This window comes from Mustela nigripes, chromosome 15 (genome assembly GCF_022355385.1).
Source record: "Mustela nigripes isolate SB6536 chromosome 15, MUSNIG.SB6536, whole genome shotgun sequence".
Lineage (NCBI taxonomy): Eukaryota > Metazoa > Chordata > Mammalia > Carnivora > Mustelidae > Mustela > Mustela nigripes.
Window position 1 is genome coordinate 10,382,923 of NC_081571.1, and position 17,469 is coordinate 10,400,391.

At 32.6% G+C, this 17,469-nt stretch overlaps 1 protein-coding gene across 1 annotated transcript in view; it reads left to right on the top strand.

Annotated features, from left to right (window-relative positions):
• Nucleotides 1–17,469, top strand: part of PAN3 (poly(A) specific ribonuclease subunit PAN3) — a 140,409-nt gene that overhangs the window by 60,962 nt on the left and 61,978 nt on the right. The window contains exon 6 of the mRNA XM_059378238.1: nt 5,277–5,424. Within this exon, the coding sequence (XP_059234221.1) occupies nt 5,277–5,424 (148 nt within the window). The remainder of the gene's footprint in view (nt 1–5,276; nt 5,425–17,469) is intronic.

Below are 17,469 nucleotides of genomic sequence, written 5' to 3' on the forward strand. Positions count from 1 at the left end.
CTGACCAAAGCACACGTTCCTGAATACCTAGAGCATCTTGATCTCTTCACAGTGTGCTGGTGAACATATTAAAATATAATACAACCACTTTGTAAAACAGCTTACCAATTTTTTAGCAGTGTTAAATATATATCCATACAAAGACTTGTACGACGAGTGTTCTTGGCAGCTTTGTTTTTAATAGCCAAAAACTGGAAACAACCTTTGTCCATTGGATGAAAAGATAAACAAGTTGTGGTATAGTGATGTTATTGACTGTTAATCAGTAAAAAAGGAATGCAGTATTGGAAGGCAGTGATATGGATGAATCTTAATGTTGCCAAATGAAAGAAGCTAAGGAAGAATCCAGCACATAAATATGTCTGTCAGATCCATTCATTTTATTCTAGAAAATGCAGATTAATCTGTGGTGGCAGAAAGCTGATCTGTGGTTGCCTCAAGACCAAAGTAGGGGAGTAGAGAGGAATAGGAAGGAGGGATTTAAAAGAAGCTTGTGGCAACTTTTTGGCATGATGGATATATACGTTATCTTGATTTGGGTAATGGTTTCTTGGTTGTCTACCTGTGACCAGAGTTATTAAAGTTTACATTTTAAATATGTGTGGCTTATTCATATGTCAATTGTATCTAAATAAAGCTGTTAAGAAAAAAATTAGCAGGTCAGGTTTCATTCAGAGAGTAAAAAGGTTACTGATAGCAACTTAAGCCATTAAGACAAGTAAAGTAAGTTGAGCTCTTTATAAGGATCTTTACCATGGAAGGTATTTAATGGGTTTTATGGGTTTATTATGTGATTTTTTAAAAACCTGAACAATACTCAAAAGCATTAGTGGTTTCTAAGCCATATGTCACCTTCAGACAACTTCTTACAGACCTTTTTGACATACTTGCAGTGAAATACTACATAAGACTTTGTGTTCTGTGTTCATTTAATATAAACTTCCTGTTTTTCTACTTAATTTTAAAAACATACTAATGGCTGTTACTTTTTATTTTGTTGCACTATTTATTAAATTAGTCCCTTAATTTCTGGGACTCATTTATTGTGGTCTTAAATAAGTGTTTTCTTTGTAGTGGAGTCCAGCAGAGTATTAAATACTAAATTTTACTTTAAAAGTAACAGTTAAAATGGAATCATGTAATAGAAAAACATAAAATTGTGTTAAACCTATGTTAGAAAACTTCATCAGAAAATTACTTCATTTGTTAAAAAAAACAAAAACAAAAACAAAACAAAAAAAAAACAACCCTATCGGATAGGAAATACTTTATCATTTTGGTGGAGTGAGATGTCTACATTGAAATGTTAATTATTATTTTTAAGTATAATAACAATGGCAGTAGTGCTTTTTAAACTAAATGTGAGTAGGACTCTTGATTTAGTCTATTTCTGTTTAGAGAGTACAGGTAGGGATCATAGCTAAATGTTGTGGGATGGTGTCAGTTTATAAAAAGCACTTGGCTGTTTTTGGCATGTAAGTTAGTAGTGGAAATTTAAGTGTATGGGAACCACAAACTATTTTTATTGATAAATTCTCCCAAAATGATGTCTTTTACTTAACTTGAATAAACATTGATTTTTTTTTTAAAACATGCATTTAGAGCTGTTTAAGAAATGCTGAAAATTAGGATTTAAAATGTAAGTACTAGAATAGAAATAGAAATTATAAATATAAATATAGTTACATGTATATGAAATAACAAATATAATAGTATAGGAACATATACTAGATAGTTATGTAAGGATTATGAAAATCATAGGGCAGGAGTAATAAAACTTTTTATTCCATTCTCTTTAGAGGTGTTTAAGTTAGACAGAAAATTTATACAACCCAAGTCCTTGAGTCTTCTTTATAAACGTAATCTTCACTTCCTAAAGCTAAAATAAATTAATTCCTTTCCAATGAGCAGATATTTGATTTTAATATGATATACTGGTTTTAGTTAACTAGTTTTGGCTTATTTTTCAAAAGAATTTTTCTTTTTAACATGTTAAAGGTATGTGCCTATGCTATTTTGTTATTTTAAATACCGTATTTATAATTTAAACCAAAAAATTAATGTCATTTTAAGAATACATCCTTTAATTGTAGTTATTATTTTAACTAATTGTATCATAAAATGTATTCTCATTATTATAATAATTAATTATTACTTTAAATATTTCTGATAGTTCTCTAATCTGGCTAGTTAGTATAAGAATTTGTATTACCTGTTAATAATAGCCCTACTCTGGGACGCCTGGGTGGCTCAGTTGGTTGGACAACTGCCTTCGGCTCAGGTCATGATCCTGGAGTCCCGGGATCGAGTCCCGCATCGGGCTCCCAGCTCCATGGGGAGTCTGCTTCTCCCTCTGACCTCCTTGCTCATGCTCTTTCTCACTGTCTCTCTCTCAAGTAAATAAATAAAATCTTTAAAAAAAAAAAAAATAATAGCCCTACTCTGTTATTCCTAGATTTTGGTTTGTGTTGTACCTAAATCCTCTGTAATTGTTTTTTCTGTCAGTTAAATCCATTAACCTTTTCTCTAATCTCAAGTACTCAGAGTTGAATAAAATAAACTCCTAAACCATCCACTCAAGGGAAATGCTTTGCCATCTTAAATCAGAAAAGAGTAAGAAGAGAGGATTTTAGCTTTTCTTTTCACTTCTTATTTAAAATTCATTGTTGGGTAGGTTGCATCTTTGATTGTTGAATCTGTAAAGGTTGCAGTTTAGTGTGTAAAGTTTCATGGTTATATTAATTTTAATAACTTCTAATAAATTTGGAAGCTCTATAATTTATTAAAATGACATTTTATATATATTTGTTGTTAATTCTTGCATAAATCACATTCTGTATTCATACAAAAACAACTTAATGTTTTTTCTCTGACAAACTGTACATATAGAAACAAATTTCCAATTGGACATGAACTTAAATTTGTGGAGGTGCTCCATGTCTCATGATACTATAAAAAAAAAAAAATAAAGATTCCAGCTTTTATCTTCACAAAACAATGGGAGTTAGGGCAGTGAGGGTGGACTGGATAGAACAAAGCCAGGTAGCCAGCAGAAGTATCTTCATCTTGAAGACCTCATTAGGGGCTCCTGGGGTTATATATGATTTTTTTGGGAATGGTGGAATAGACTTTTCCCTCTTTCTTTCCTGTGTAGGATCCTTTAAAAACTAAATATAAGATATTTACTTTCACAGTAAATATAAGATATAACTGACATAGAAAATGAGTAATACCTAATTCTCAGGAATATGCTACTAAGATTTTTTTGTTTACACATATAATTTTCTTTGTCCAAATTTGCTCTTAGTAATCTTATAATCCTGAAGTCTCCATCTCTTCTAGGCACTCTGGACTCTTACCAAGATACTGATTACTTTTATCTTGACTCTCATCTTCTAAAATAGATTTAAGATTAATTGAAACACATTGGTTTAGCTCTGAAGTGATCTTGTTAGTAGCCAATCATTCCCTTAGAACTAGGGAGTAGTATAATAATAAAATGCATGGACTTACCTTTCTAGAAATTTTCCCAGAAATTAAGGAGTTGACTATACTTTTGTAGAACATACCACTATTTTTGAAAACTTTAGAATTTGGAAGTGTTTGAAACAGACACACACATGCACACAGAAAAGTGATAGAAGAGGATTTTTTTTTCTCTTTGAAAAATATATTTTGGATCAGGCCTGGGTTTTTTGTTTGTTTGTTTGTTTGTTTTTCAGAATTTCATATCTTAGATGTGACAGTTAAAGAGATTCATTCTTTAATATATTTTAATTAAGCACAGTTTAACATTTCTTCTACATTTTATGAACTTTGCATTTAACATTAGCAGGCATGTAATTGGTAAACTCTCATTTGTTGTAGAGTTTAAATTTAGGTCAGCCTGTTGACTTACAGTCTTCTGAATCTAATAACTTAAACTCTAATTTGGTAATGTAGAGTGGTATTCTTACTGAATTAGGGAAGGTGTTCTCGGGTTGTATAGGAATTAGTCTATCTTATTTTCTTCCTTTGTGGAAATGCATTTTTACATTCTAATGATCGGTTCTAAAAGACTTCTAAGTGAATGACTGCTTTACATCATGATTCAGTGCATTTTATTTATTTATTTTTTTAAAGATTTTATTTATTTTATTTGACAGAGAGAGAGACCACAAGTAGGCAGAGAGGCAGGCAGAGACAGAGGGGGAAGCAGGCCCCCAGCCGAGCAGAGAGCCCAACGTGGGGCTCGATCCCAGGACACTGAGATCACGACCCAGCCGAAGGCAGTGGCTTAATCCACTGAGCCACCCAGGCGCCCCCGATTCAGTGCATTTTAAACTTAGTTTATATGTATGCATAGAATGTGGGCTGAAGTGTGAGCCATACTAAATTATCTCCTTGGCTGACCATTTGAAAGTTGAATTCAAAAGATTAATGTTAAGAGTGATTGAATCTTTATTTTTGCTTAGGCATCTAGAATTTAAAATGGTCACCATTTCAGAAAAATTGAGGATATTTATTTGTTCCATGTTGACAAAATACAGGCCATTTATGAATTTGTTATGCAGTCTCATAATGTTTTAGTAGTTTTTAAAGCCTAAAGTACTATGCCACTTGAATATATAAAATGTTGTGGCATAGTACAACTGTGAAGAAAATTTTTTTCTATGTTATCACATAGTAAAATACTTGAAATATCAACAAAAGTTACATATGATACTTGTAGGGCATTGAAAGCATTGGGGCCTCTGTTAGGTTTTTCTTATAGCTTGATTCCTCCTACCTTTTCCTGTTTTTAAATGTTTTTCTTGTGTTTACTCTGTTACTTAAATACATGGCACCATATTATTGGGGAAATGTCTTAAGTGTCTTAAAAAAAGGAAATGATTAATTTTGGGAAGAAAGGCACTTTTGACCTTTATCCTGCTAGAAGTGGTTTGAAGATCTTAAACTTGAAACTTGTTGCTCAGTTTTGAGGTAGTCTCACCTCCCAGTTCTCTAAAATGTGTTAGGATAGTTTGGTAATGATGCATATTTGACAGCCAAGGCAAATTTTACATGTTTCTGGGGTTAAATTCTGCAAATGAAATGATTAAAATCCTCAAATTTGATTTTAAAATTTCCTTCAAGAAATTTAATTATACCACTCCAAAATACAGAAACTAAAAACACTGTAAATCCTTTCAATAAAATATTTTACTCAGTAAATCATTGTGCAATAATTCCTAGTAGATTCAATGTCTTTTTTGGGCTTAAAGTGTGTTAACTTACTATATTTGATTTTTAAATAGACACCAAATCCTACTGCAAGCGAGTTTATTCCTAAAGGAGGATCAACCTCCAGGCTGAGTAACGTGTCCCAGTCAAATATGTCTGCCTTCTCTCAAGTGTTCTCTCACCCATCCATGGGAAGTCCTGCTGCTGCTGGATTAGCACCAGGTAAGTTGAGTAACTGTTTCCAGTGAGTTCCAGATATCAAATCTGTAAGCACTATTTGCTATTAGTTTATCAGAACTGAAATTGTATACTTGAATGATTCACGTTTAGACACATTATGAGTTTTATGTTCTTAGTTTTGGTACCATAGATCAAATGTATAGTTGAAAATTTTAAACAAAATTTAATTATAAACAAAAATTCTATATAAGCATGTTTAAAGGCACAAAAAAATTTAAAGTAGAAAATGGTTTATTAGAAAAAATAATCTACTTGGACCTTAGTATTTCCCTATTTTTTCAAGTCAATAATAATGCTATTTCACTCAAAAACTTCTGTAAAAGCCTCAGAAATAGAATATTGATATGTATATATGCTTCAGAATCTTCTTTTTACAGTAAGTTTCTAAAAATATAATTCTGTATCATTCTAAATACACGTTTAGGTGTATTGTCTTTCAGGTGTTTGATTATAAATTTATGGTAGTAATTTTAAATTGGCTAACGTATTATAAACAACAGTAGGAAAGAAATCTATTTAGGGGTTGTCAAGGTTGAGAAAATAGTACTTTTTAATCATTTTTTTTATCCATGTTTACCCATAATGGCTGAAGAATTTGGATAAATGTACTGATACCTCAGAGGTCCAATGTGACCCTTCCAGAATTCTATTTTCTTGAAGTCCTCTCTTTTACCTTAAAAATTCGTACAAATTTTTCATTCTACATATAATAGACATTTATTTTAATATAGAAATATGAAATATTTGTTAACATCATCCATCCCTGCTGCTGTGTACCTTAATTAGAAATCCAAGGTGTGGAGAATTATGTTGAATTTATAATAAGTGCTGAGTAGATTATCTTGTCTCTATAAACTGTTTGAAATTATCACATGATTATGTTTCTAGAACCTGTGCTGGATAATCATCACTTAGTCTTCAGTGTTTCAAAAAATAGAAATTGGATGCCATTGAAGCCAAAGGGTCTACCTAGATCAGTCTGAAACTAATATTGCCTCCAGGGCTTAATCCAGTTAATAAGATTCATCGGTTTTGATACTGATATTGAAATCAAAGATCTTTATGAAATAAAGAATGAGAATAGTACTGATAACTTTATGGAACAGAGCATCAGGTTTAGTATATAAAGTATCAAGCGTACTTAGAGGCAGAATAACCTTATGTTGCTAAGGATTTTATCAATGCTTCTTTCTGCTACCTTTTTCCTTCTTGCTCTCTTCCTTCCCACTCATCTTCCCTTCCCTTTCAACCCATTCCCCCTCTCCTGTCTGCTTACCTTTTCTTCTACTTTGGCTCTTTTCAGGTTCAGTTAAATTTGTAAATATTTTCCCTTCTTCCCTAGAGAGCAGTGTCAGAATTGAATATCCCTGGTAGCCTAAAAGTTTTACTTGTAAGTAATATGCTACTATGCTATTTGTCCCATTGAGGTGTGTTCACATTGTTTACATGAACATAATCTACATGTCAGCTATACATCTAAAATTTCTTAGAGATTGTCCAGACTTCTGAGCAGTGTTTATAAAGAACCCACAAGCACGGTATCCATATGCCAATCAGAAAACTTTGGCTCTCTTAGTGAAGTACCAGTTTATTTTGGCCTGACAACACGTCTTTGCCTGTTGCAAAAGTAATTATTTTGTAATTATTTTAATTACTTTGTTCACATCTTTGATCAGATTAGTTCAAACTTGCCATTAAAAAAAATAATAATAAGCTTTTTAAATATTAAAGGAGTTAAAAATGCCAAAGGAAATTTTAAATCTTGAAAACAATTAGAAAATTTATTAATGATTCGTTACTTCTTTAAGCTCTTTGGTAGGTGGGTAGGTAGATGTTTCATTGTGTGTAGGTAGAAGTTTCATTGGTCTCAGTTGGGTATCAACAACTTAAATTTAGATTGAAATTAATTAATATAAAACACTAAATTAACTGAGAAACTATTTACTCTTCTATATAGCTCTATATTATTATTCTATATATTTTAACATTAAAATGGTCATTTTATTTCCTATTAATGAAAGTAATTACTGTCTGGGACCTTTGGTAATAGGTCAGTATACATATTAAATGTATTCCTGAATACCTGTTATTTAAAAATTGTTCTTCATTCAAATGAAAATCAACTTATAAGATCAAGTATTTTCTACAAATACTGGAATGATGAACGGTTTTGCATTTATTATTTCTTCATATTTTCTCCTTTTAGTTAATGGCTTAACATTTTCTGGAGAGGAACAAAGAAAAAAATTAAGTCTCCCTTCAGTGTCTTTCATCACTTCTTACCCACAAAAATTTTTTTTTCCCAAGGTCTGGGAAAGGTTTTTGGTATTTCTGCTTTTAAGTTGTAGAATCAAAAAGGTGGTAGAGTTTATTTACCTACCTTAGTGGCGATTTAATTTATCTTTGCTGCTTCTTGTCTACTGTAGATACAACCTATTGATCATTTTCAGTTTATGAAGTTTCATTTTCTCTTTTTTAATTTGTGTTTTAGAAATTATTGCCCTTGGAAATATGTCAAATACCGTTTTTCTAAAAAACAGGAAACCTTAAATACTTTGGCATGCAGATGTCAACTAGAGTAATGTCATTTTCATTTTGACCAAAAATGTGAACATATTTGAGCAAAATTAAGTAGATAATTAGAGTTTGAATTTCCTCAAATTATAAGGAATTAAAAGCCTTCCTGGAACACAGTAGATTCTGAGTGAATCCTGAGTGAATATGTTCTCATCACTTTTAAACCTAATTTGCATTTTTAAAAAGCTTTACTACAAAAAACTTTATATAAAAATTGTTTGAATTTAGGTTTCAAAGGTATTTAAATTATTAAAAATATGCAGCATATGTTAAGTTGCCATTGAACTGTACACACAGCCATTTTTTGCTCCTTTAGGAAATCAAGGATTTATAAGTTTAGTTGTTTTATGCACAATTAACCTAAGAACAGTGGCTTGCTACTTTCTGAGTATTTGCTATGTATAGTTACAGGAGTATTCGTGATATGGCACTCAACTTGGACTTCATAGTCTTTGAGATAGTTATATGCATATTCTTTATTTGTAAATGTACATTTTTCTCTGATCACAGCATGAACTATCTTCTTAGAGATATAGACTTGGGAAATTTAAGAACCACTGGCTTAACACACACTTAGTAAAATCTATTTCCTAAATGTGCTTTAGTAAGAATGTTTAAAAAGTAATAGATAAAGATCTCTTTTTCTAGTAGTTTTTGCTTTAAGTGATGTTTTTGAATAGATCTTTAGAAATGAAAATATGACTACAGTAAGTATATGAAATGATAGTTTATGCCTTAATTTTTTGTGCCATGAAAACTAATTTTATCATGAGAACTGTTGAATGGTTTTTTTAGTCAGAATTTTTCCAAGAGTCTTTTGACTTGATAATAGACTTAGTATACTAAGTTTTGCTGTGCTTGAATTACCTCAGTATTAACCATAGTCTGTTTGAGAGTGATTTTAAGAGAGGTTGCAGTGGGACCATACATTTCAAGGGAGTTCACCAATATATTTGGTGGTTTAATGCGCAATTGTGACTCAGGATTTGAGCATCTCTTCTTCTGCTTGATTGTGTGTGGATACTTGGGAGGGGCAAAGAGAGTTTTTGAATTTGAAAATGCCATCATTAATTTATAAAGAAGAAAGACAGCTGTAAGTGACTTTCAGTATTTTCAAAAATTCATTCTTTAAGATGAAGATGGTGCAGATTTTTGGACCATTAGCCGGATTTTAATATGTTATTGTGACGAATCTCAGATAATTGATTTGGGGAGAAGCATTTAATTATACTACATGTAACATTATTAAATAATTTTATTCATTTATTATAAATCTTACTGTAATAGTCTAGAATAACCTAATGAAAATATAGTTTTAGATCCAGTTTTTTAAAATAATCTTCTTTTTATATTCTTGAGGATATTGAATTGGTGGGTAAAATTAACTAATATTTATCTTTTGGCTTGGGCAAGGTGTGGGGAAAAAGGGGACAGGAAAGGAAAAGGGGAAGTTAATATTTTTCATCATTTTTGTTCTAAAATATTAAAATATTAAACCATATATATGTATGGTTTATGTATCAAATGGTGCTACTTAAAAATAATTTTATTTTTATAATGTTGAGATAGATCCTAAAAAGGATATTTTCTTTTTAGTTTTAAAGTTCTTTGCTAAAAAATAATAAAGTTCTGTGATTCATTAGCTCTGTGGCATTTCATATCATTGGCAAAGAAATGGAGGTATAATTTATTTCATTTGAATAGTTGTTAGTTTATGGAATAATTTGATACTGGTCATTGATCTAGGTGGAACTTTTTGGAGTCAACATTAATTGAGCCTTATACCAGTGTAGAGGTGACTTTCCTAACAGATTATCATCTAACTACTTCTTAGTAATAAGGAATTCATTAGCTAAGCGAGCTAACTCAGTGTACATTTTAAGTTTGAATAAAAAAGAAATTTGTATCTCTTACTAAACTAAACTCTGTCTTGTCTTTTATTCACTGGACCTAGTTCTTTCTCTTTGTGTTGAATGAGGTAAAAATTAGAATCTTTTCCACGTGATAGCCCTTTCAAATACTTTCTTTTTTGGACAAGTTTTACGTATGTGTGTCCATATAACTGATCAATTTGTATGACTGAAAAACAAGAGAGAGGGCAAATTGGGATATGTTGTCAAAATTAACAACTCATATAGGTCAGAAATCACGAACTCCTCTAAGTCATTGTGGTTGGAACACTGCTGTGGATAAAATCAAATGCATTGATATGTCTATCCTGCAAGCTGTGTTACTGCTCTGATATCCAGCTAAGGAGCCTATGTACCTGTGGGAAAATAGGAAGCTCTACTAATAGGTTGAAGCTGTGGTCTTGCTGATAGTGAATATCCAAGTTCATATTTAAAATTGTACTGTGCATCTTAGGTTCTACATTATAATCACTGAAGGCATAAAAATTCATAATCTATCATTTTAGATTATTTTATGTTTTGCTCAGTGGTAAAATCACTGAAAACAAAGTTATAAAAATATTTATGTACTTCTTAAACATCACCATGTTTTATAGTATGTTACACTAGTTAGATTTTCCTATAATTATTTTCTAAAAGTCTACCATTAAATGAATTCTGTGGGTCAACCCAGTCAGGAAACTCTGCCATGATTTTTTTTTTTTTTGATATTTCAGTCTGAATTGATTTGTCTGAATTGATTTTACTCTTATTAGTAGTAGAGGTAATCTGGCATTAAAATACTCTTCTTTGTTTAAAAATATCAATCTAGATTTCCTAAGCATATTACCAGTTCCCTGTTCCCTAAGACAACCATGTCATTTCTAATCTAGCTCAAACAGGCATATAGTGCCTGTTAAGTGCTTATTCACTTAAGCTTCATTTTTGTCTTGGGAGGAAATGTTTTAATTGGTCGGTATCTTTAAATATAGTGAATTTTAATGATTTCATGAACATCTTTGAAAACTTCTAAATTACAAATGTTCAAAAGAATATAGATATTAATAGTCCTATAAGAACAGAAATGTGCCATTTGAAAATTTGACTATACCAGAACTAGAGTCACTTTGTGTCTTGAGGTGCTGAAACATTCTTAAAACCAGTGAAGATATTTGTAAGTATTATTTTTAAATTGCATGTTCCCATTTTTGTAACTACTTTGTTTTTCAGGTATATTCTGCAGAATCACTCAATCCTTTCCAAGTTTTCTAATTGGGGAGTACTTTCTACATTCAAAAATGAAATAAAAATTTATAGTTAAGATCAGGGGTCTCTGAGGTTTTTTTGAAGAGAACCTTTTCATTGCCCTGTAATGTTAAGCTCATCCTAGATGGAGACTGCTTTTTGTATGCATGTATATGGATACAGATGGTGCTGTCCCAGGGAAGATTTACTAACAGTAGAACTGTAGAGCCATAACCGGGTTGGGAATGCCTGTGGGCCTGTATTCCCTTCCCGGTTGGGAATTTCAGGAAACTGAGGCGAGACGTTAATGGCGCAGAGGGGGATGTGGCTGCTGCAGCTGTCTTGGAGACCTGTCAGGTAAGGCTTAATAGCTACCAGTAGATACTGTTCTACTGGTTGGGGAATCCCTGGTTAATACATCTTGTTAGGTTTTAGAGGTCCTGTTGTGGACTTCTGTTTAAATCTCATGTATTGGCTAACTTGTCCCTTACCTATGGGATAGGGACCGGATGGGAGCGGGTAGGGGTTTCCCTTCCACTGAAGTTCATCAGCTTCTCTTTGGCTGCTTTCATGGATCATGACTCGATTGCCTTTAGAACATGGTGCTAGTTACAATAAAATAGCTGTGTGGTTTTTGGCACAGCCTTTGATCCCTGTGTTTTAGCATCTTCATTTCTATAAGAAGCTAATATTTGATGATTCTAAAAAAGTCTTTCTAATGTAAAATTCTCTTGTTTTGTGACATGTTGATCTGTAGGTGATAGGCACACTAAAAAGAGGCAGAAATGAACACAGCGATGAGAGAGGTAGCAAAAGGAGAGTTGGGTGTTTGTACTAGACTTAAAAGGGACTTTAAAAGGTACTTGACTTTCCTTGACATTGTTTCTCAATGACAAGTTGTCATTGACAGAAAATCCCACCAAGGCTATCTGGAGATGAGGGGAGTTTTGTTTCAGCAATGTAGGATTGGAATCTGGGGTAAGTAAATCAGAGTGTTGTAGTGGTTCTGGATGAAATGAGGCAGAGAGAGCATGTATTAGTTAAATGCCCAAGAACATTCTGGATTTCTAGCTGGATGTAGAGAATTGAAGTCAGGTCCCTGCCCACCCCCCGCTTCCCCCTTAAGTCAAATGGGTTGAGAGCTCAGGATCATTTCTTCTTTAACCTTTTGGCTCAGTGGGGCCTGGTGCATTGTATATACTCAGGGAGAGAGTGTGTGAATAAAATTAACAGTGCTGTGTGTCATGTCTTTAGTTAGGGTGGTCCTCTAATTCTATAGGAATGACATGAAAGGTGGCAGCCTCTTCTTTCTTTTTAATTTTTATTTTTTAATTTAAATTCAGTTAATTAACATATAATGTATTATTTGTTTCAGGGGTACAGGTCTGTGATTTATCAGTCTTATACCAGGTGCTCATTACAACACATACCGTCCCCAGTGTCCATCATCAATGACCCCCCATCCTCTCACCCTGCTCCCCTGCAGCAGCCTCTTCTGTGTCTTCAATTTTCCCTGATTCTTCTCAACTTGCCTAGTCAAATTCATATATGAAAGCCACCTGTTTTCTTACTCTTTTTTGCTTTTCAGTTTGTGCAGTCCATGTGGAGCACATGGGAAAGGTCTTAGAAAAGGAGAGGAATTAAAGATGTATCTATTTTAAAAGCCCTAGTACACATAGGCTAGTAAAGCCTAAACATAAATACTAGCAAACAATCAAATGTGGACTGCATGTTTATGGTGATAATGTTTAGTTCTGGATTTTTTAGTCATGACTCTCTTATACATTGATTTGTCTGAAATGAGATATTTTCTTGTGATTTCATAAATATCTTCCTATATTGTAGATGTGGTTTCCAGATTTTAGATTGGTATTCCTAGAAGTAGTAACTATTAACTGATAGTCCCTTTGGGGGATTTTGTACCTTGAAGAAAACAGTACAGATCAATAGTATGTTAGTATAATTATTGTCTCCAAACTGCTCCCTATACTATAGTTACTATGGCTTGTACTCTTATTGTCCATTGTTTGTGATGTGGTGGTAGGCTAACCTGCTGAAACAAACAAATCCAAACTGTAAGGGCTTCTTCACATGACAAAACTTATTTCTTGCTTTTGCACTAGTCTAGGGCAGATATTCAGGTTGTCTGAGATGCTCTTTTCCATGAAATCAGTTAGAGACCCAGATCAGGTGGTTTCTGGGCATCTCTCCAGGCAACTGGAAGAGGAGGACATCAGTGGGATGTTGGTATGGATAAGCCTGGAAATTGTCTGGTGTCCAGTAATAACTATCTACCAAAATTTGAACTTTGTTTTTTTTAAGCAGTTAGGTTTCATTTGCCAGTCCTTTTCCTGCAAAATTTTAACAGTTTGATCCTCGTTATCTCGTATCTGTACATTTTGACACTATCTTATTTGCATCTTTGGTATCTAAATATATTGATAAAGAAGCTGCAATAATTGATTTATTTAGGATCACAGGAAATGGAGGTTTCCAGCATACTTGATTTTTTATTTATTTACTTTTTTTTTTGAGAGAAAGTATGCACACAAGCAGATGTGGGTTTGGAGGGAGAGGGAGAAAGAATCTTAAGCAGGCTTCCACACTCAGCGTGGAGCTGGATTCAGGTTTCGATCTCATGACCCTGAGATAACAATCTGAACCGAAATCAAGAGTTTTGAGATGGATGCCCAACCTACTGATCCACCTAGGTGCCCCGCTTGATTTTTTTTTTTAATATATCAGAAGCTTTATGACTTTAACTTGTCAAAACTTGAGATTTTCAGCAACTTTTCATAGATTTCTAAAATTTGTAGTACTCTTTTGTTTCAGATAGAATATAATCCTTTTTTTTATTTTTTGATGACTCATGCTCAACTTTGTTTGCCTCAGTGATCATATTGGGCCAGAATGGAATTGATACCCTTTAGGTATCAGAGTTTGTAGAGCAGTGTGTTTCAAGTTATGTAATTACTTAGATTCTTCACTTTCTCATTGTCCTCTCACCCCAGTATGTTAGATTATAATACCTTGAAGGTAAGGCCTTTTTCTCTTGCTCTCTGAACTGTTGAAATGCTCCTGCATGGATATACTCAGCCAAGTTTATTTGAATCCTTCTACTGAGTTCTTACTGGCATTTCATTGATGACTGTGTTGTGCTGTTAGTATTCCTACCTTTAGGACAGTTGTTCTCAAATTTGAGAGTCCATCACAATCACCAGCCTTCTTGGTCTCATCCCCAGAGTTCCTGATTTCATAGGTTTGGGTGAGCCAGAAAATTTACTGTTCTAATTTGTTTCCAGGTATTGCTGATAAGATTGCTTTTCTTGGGAAGCTCTTTGAGACCTCACTGTTCTTAGTGCTCTATGCTGTCTTCTTTCCCCTTTTTTCTTATAACCTCTTTCTTTTCCTCCTGATCTGCTGAGGGCTAAGAACACAAACACATTTTTAGTACTTTTTTTTTTTCCAAATAAGAAAAAGACTTTGCGTTAAGGACTTGAATTGTTTCCTTTGAATAAGGTACATGGACTTTAAATTATCCTTCGAGACTAGTTTTTTTCTAGTTCTTGGCTATGTTCTGGATAACTGAATTGATCAGATAAGTTTTCCATTGAATTATTACAGGGGTTACTGAAGCTCATTCAAGAACATAAACGGAATTAAAAAAAAAAAAAAAAGACACCTGGGCAATGGAGATTTCTTCCACCTTAATAATAGTAAAAGGACAAAATAGTTTTTAAGTTAATTACTATAATACATTGATGTCTATTCTGGCTCCTGATAAGGACTATGGCTCTTTAAAATTTTAAACTCCATGGTTCTTGAACCAGTAATCGAATATCTTTTGTTTACATGTTACATTTTATTATGATGCTTTAAAGTTTTTATGTGGAGGTCAACTAAATTGTTATGTTAGGGAAGTAACAGAGGTATTTATTGATTCTATCACATTTTTTTGAAGTCAGACTTCAATTTTTGTTTTAAATTTGGTATTAGCTTTTATTCATTGGAAATAAATCCAAAGTTAAAATAACATTAATATTAGCCTTACACTATTTTTGTAAATATCTATAATTTTTTTAAGATTTTATTTATTTATTTGACAGAGATTACAAGTAGGCAGAGAGGGAAGCGGAGAGTGGGGGGAGGGAAGCAGGCTCCCTGCTGAGCAGAGAGCCCGACCTGAGCTGAAGGCAGAGGCTTTAACCCACTGAGCCACCCAGGCACCCCAGTATCTATAATTTTTATAATCAGACACACCTGTCTTAGAGTTAAGTTTCTTGTTTGTAAACAGTACAAACATAATTTGTCACTATGAATGTATGAATGAAGAATCCATTTACTCAAATATTATCACTTGAGAAGCAAAAAAATGTTTCTTTTGATCTAGAAGAGTTGGTTTTGTTATGAGATACCTGTCCTCCTCCCATTTGGTTTTAACCCTTCGTTTAAATAGCACCAATGTTATGATTTAAACGATTGCCACCATTGTAGAGGCTAGGACAGATCCTACCATTTTAGGTCATTAGTCCAAGTTTGGGGACAGGCAGGTCACTGTTATGTTTCTTCAAATATTACGGTGATCAAATTAAGTACCTACCAAACAGGCCAGAGGATATAGTTCTTAAAATTGTAATTCAAATCTATACAGTCATTTTTAAAAATGTGGATAAGTTATTAACACTTTTAGGGTTTAGCCACTATAGATTACACGTAGTTAATACTCTAATACTTGTCAAATTAATTAATGAAAACTCAAGGAAATAAGGCTGTTAACAGAGGTAAGGTTGAAGTTAGGCCAAAGGGAAGAATACTGTTTGTAGACATGGGAAGCAAAACAGATGTTTAGGCTGTGGTTTCTATCAAATAGTATGTCAGAGTATGTGTTTGATAAAACTCAAGTTAAACTCCTAATACGAATTTACAGCGTTTGCCTAACTTTGGTAAATGAGATTAGATAAATTTTTTCAGGAAGCTGTAGGACACCTAATAGATTTTTCAAATGCTTTTAGTGTTTCTAATAGCCAGGTAGTCCAGATACTTTTTATCACATGTAACTAATCAGCCAAAATGAAGTAATGATTATATAAATCCATTGTTAAAATTTTCGCTTCGGCAGCACATATACTAAAATTTTCTAGAGGTTGAGGAGAAAACCAGAGATGGAAACTGAGTTGTATTTATTTTGGCCAAATCCACATGGCTTCTATTAAAGGTTACTTACATTAAAAAAGAAAGAAAACTTTTTGAGAGTGTTAAAACTTTTCATTTTTATTGTGTAATATAGTGAAGAGAAAAATATTTGTACTTTTCATCAAATATAATTTTTATAACTGAAATGTTAACTGTGATTCAGTATTTTAAAACATTTTGTGCTTTTTCTTTATATTTTCCTAAAAGTAAAAATATTGCTGGTTCTTTATATACTTTTTAAAAGAATGAAAAACAATACTTGTGATATCTTCTCAGTCCTATTCAAATAATTTTTAGTTCAATTTTTTTTTTTTTTTGATGGAGTCTTTAAAAAGATTTAGGTTTCTACTACTCACTACTATATTAAAAGGCTTAAGGTAGATACTGAAGGAACGCAAAATAAGAGTCGAATCAGGAATACCACAAGGACTGGAGATTCTTTGAATCCAAGGTTCAGTTTACCTTGAATCTGGATTTTGAAGACTTCAAGATTAGAAAATTGTTCTATCACATCTTTAAAAAAGCATTTCAGTGGTAGCTGATGATTTGATTCTCTTCCCCTCTATGTGGGATGCATTTGCATGTAGGACGTGAAGCTCTACTACCTTCAATTAAAAAAAAAAATCAATGAAATACATACTTCATTGAAAATTTAATTTCCATAAAAAAACATATCCACAAATTTAGATCATATATGTATTAAGAATCAGATTAAGTTTTCAGGTAAGGTGTTTATTTTTTATAATTTAATTCAACTTTTGTCATGAATAACCTTTAGCCACAAAACTGTTCAAAATGCTCCCTTTGGATGAAAGCTGTAATCTTTCAGGAAAGCAATTTATATGTAAGTTCTAAGGTAAAATCATGTCTCTATTAAATATGGTCTGTGAGTGTACATATTCCCTATCCTTTTTTATGGAATGAGTTTTTAGGTTAGGCCCAGTACAAAACGTTTACCTGTATTTTCAGATTAGAGTACTATTTTTTTCTTCTTATTATTTTTTTCCCATTTGAAAAGGTTAACAGATACCCAGAATGCATGTTTTTTTTTTTTTTTTTAAAGATTTTATTTATTTATTTGACAGAGAGAAATCACAAGTAGATGGAGAGGCAGGCAGAGAGA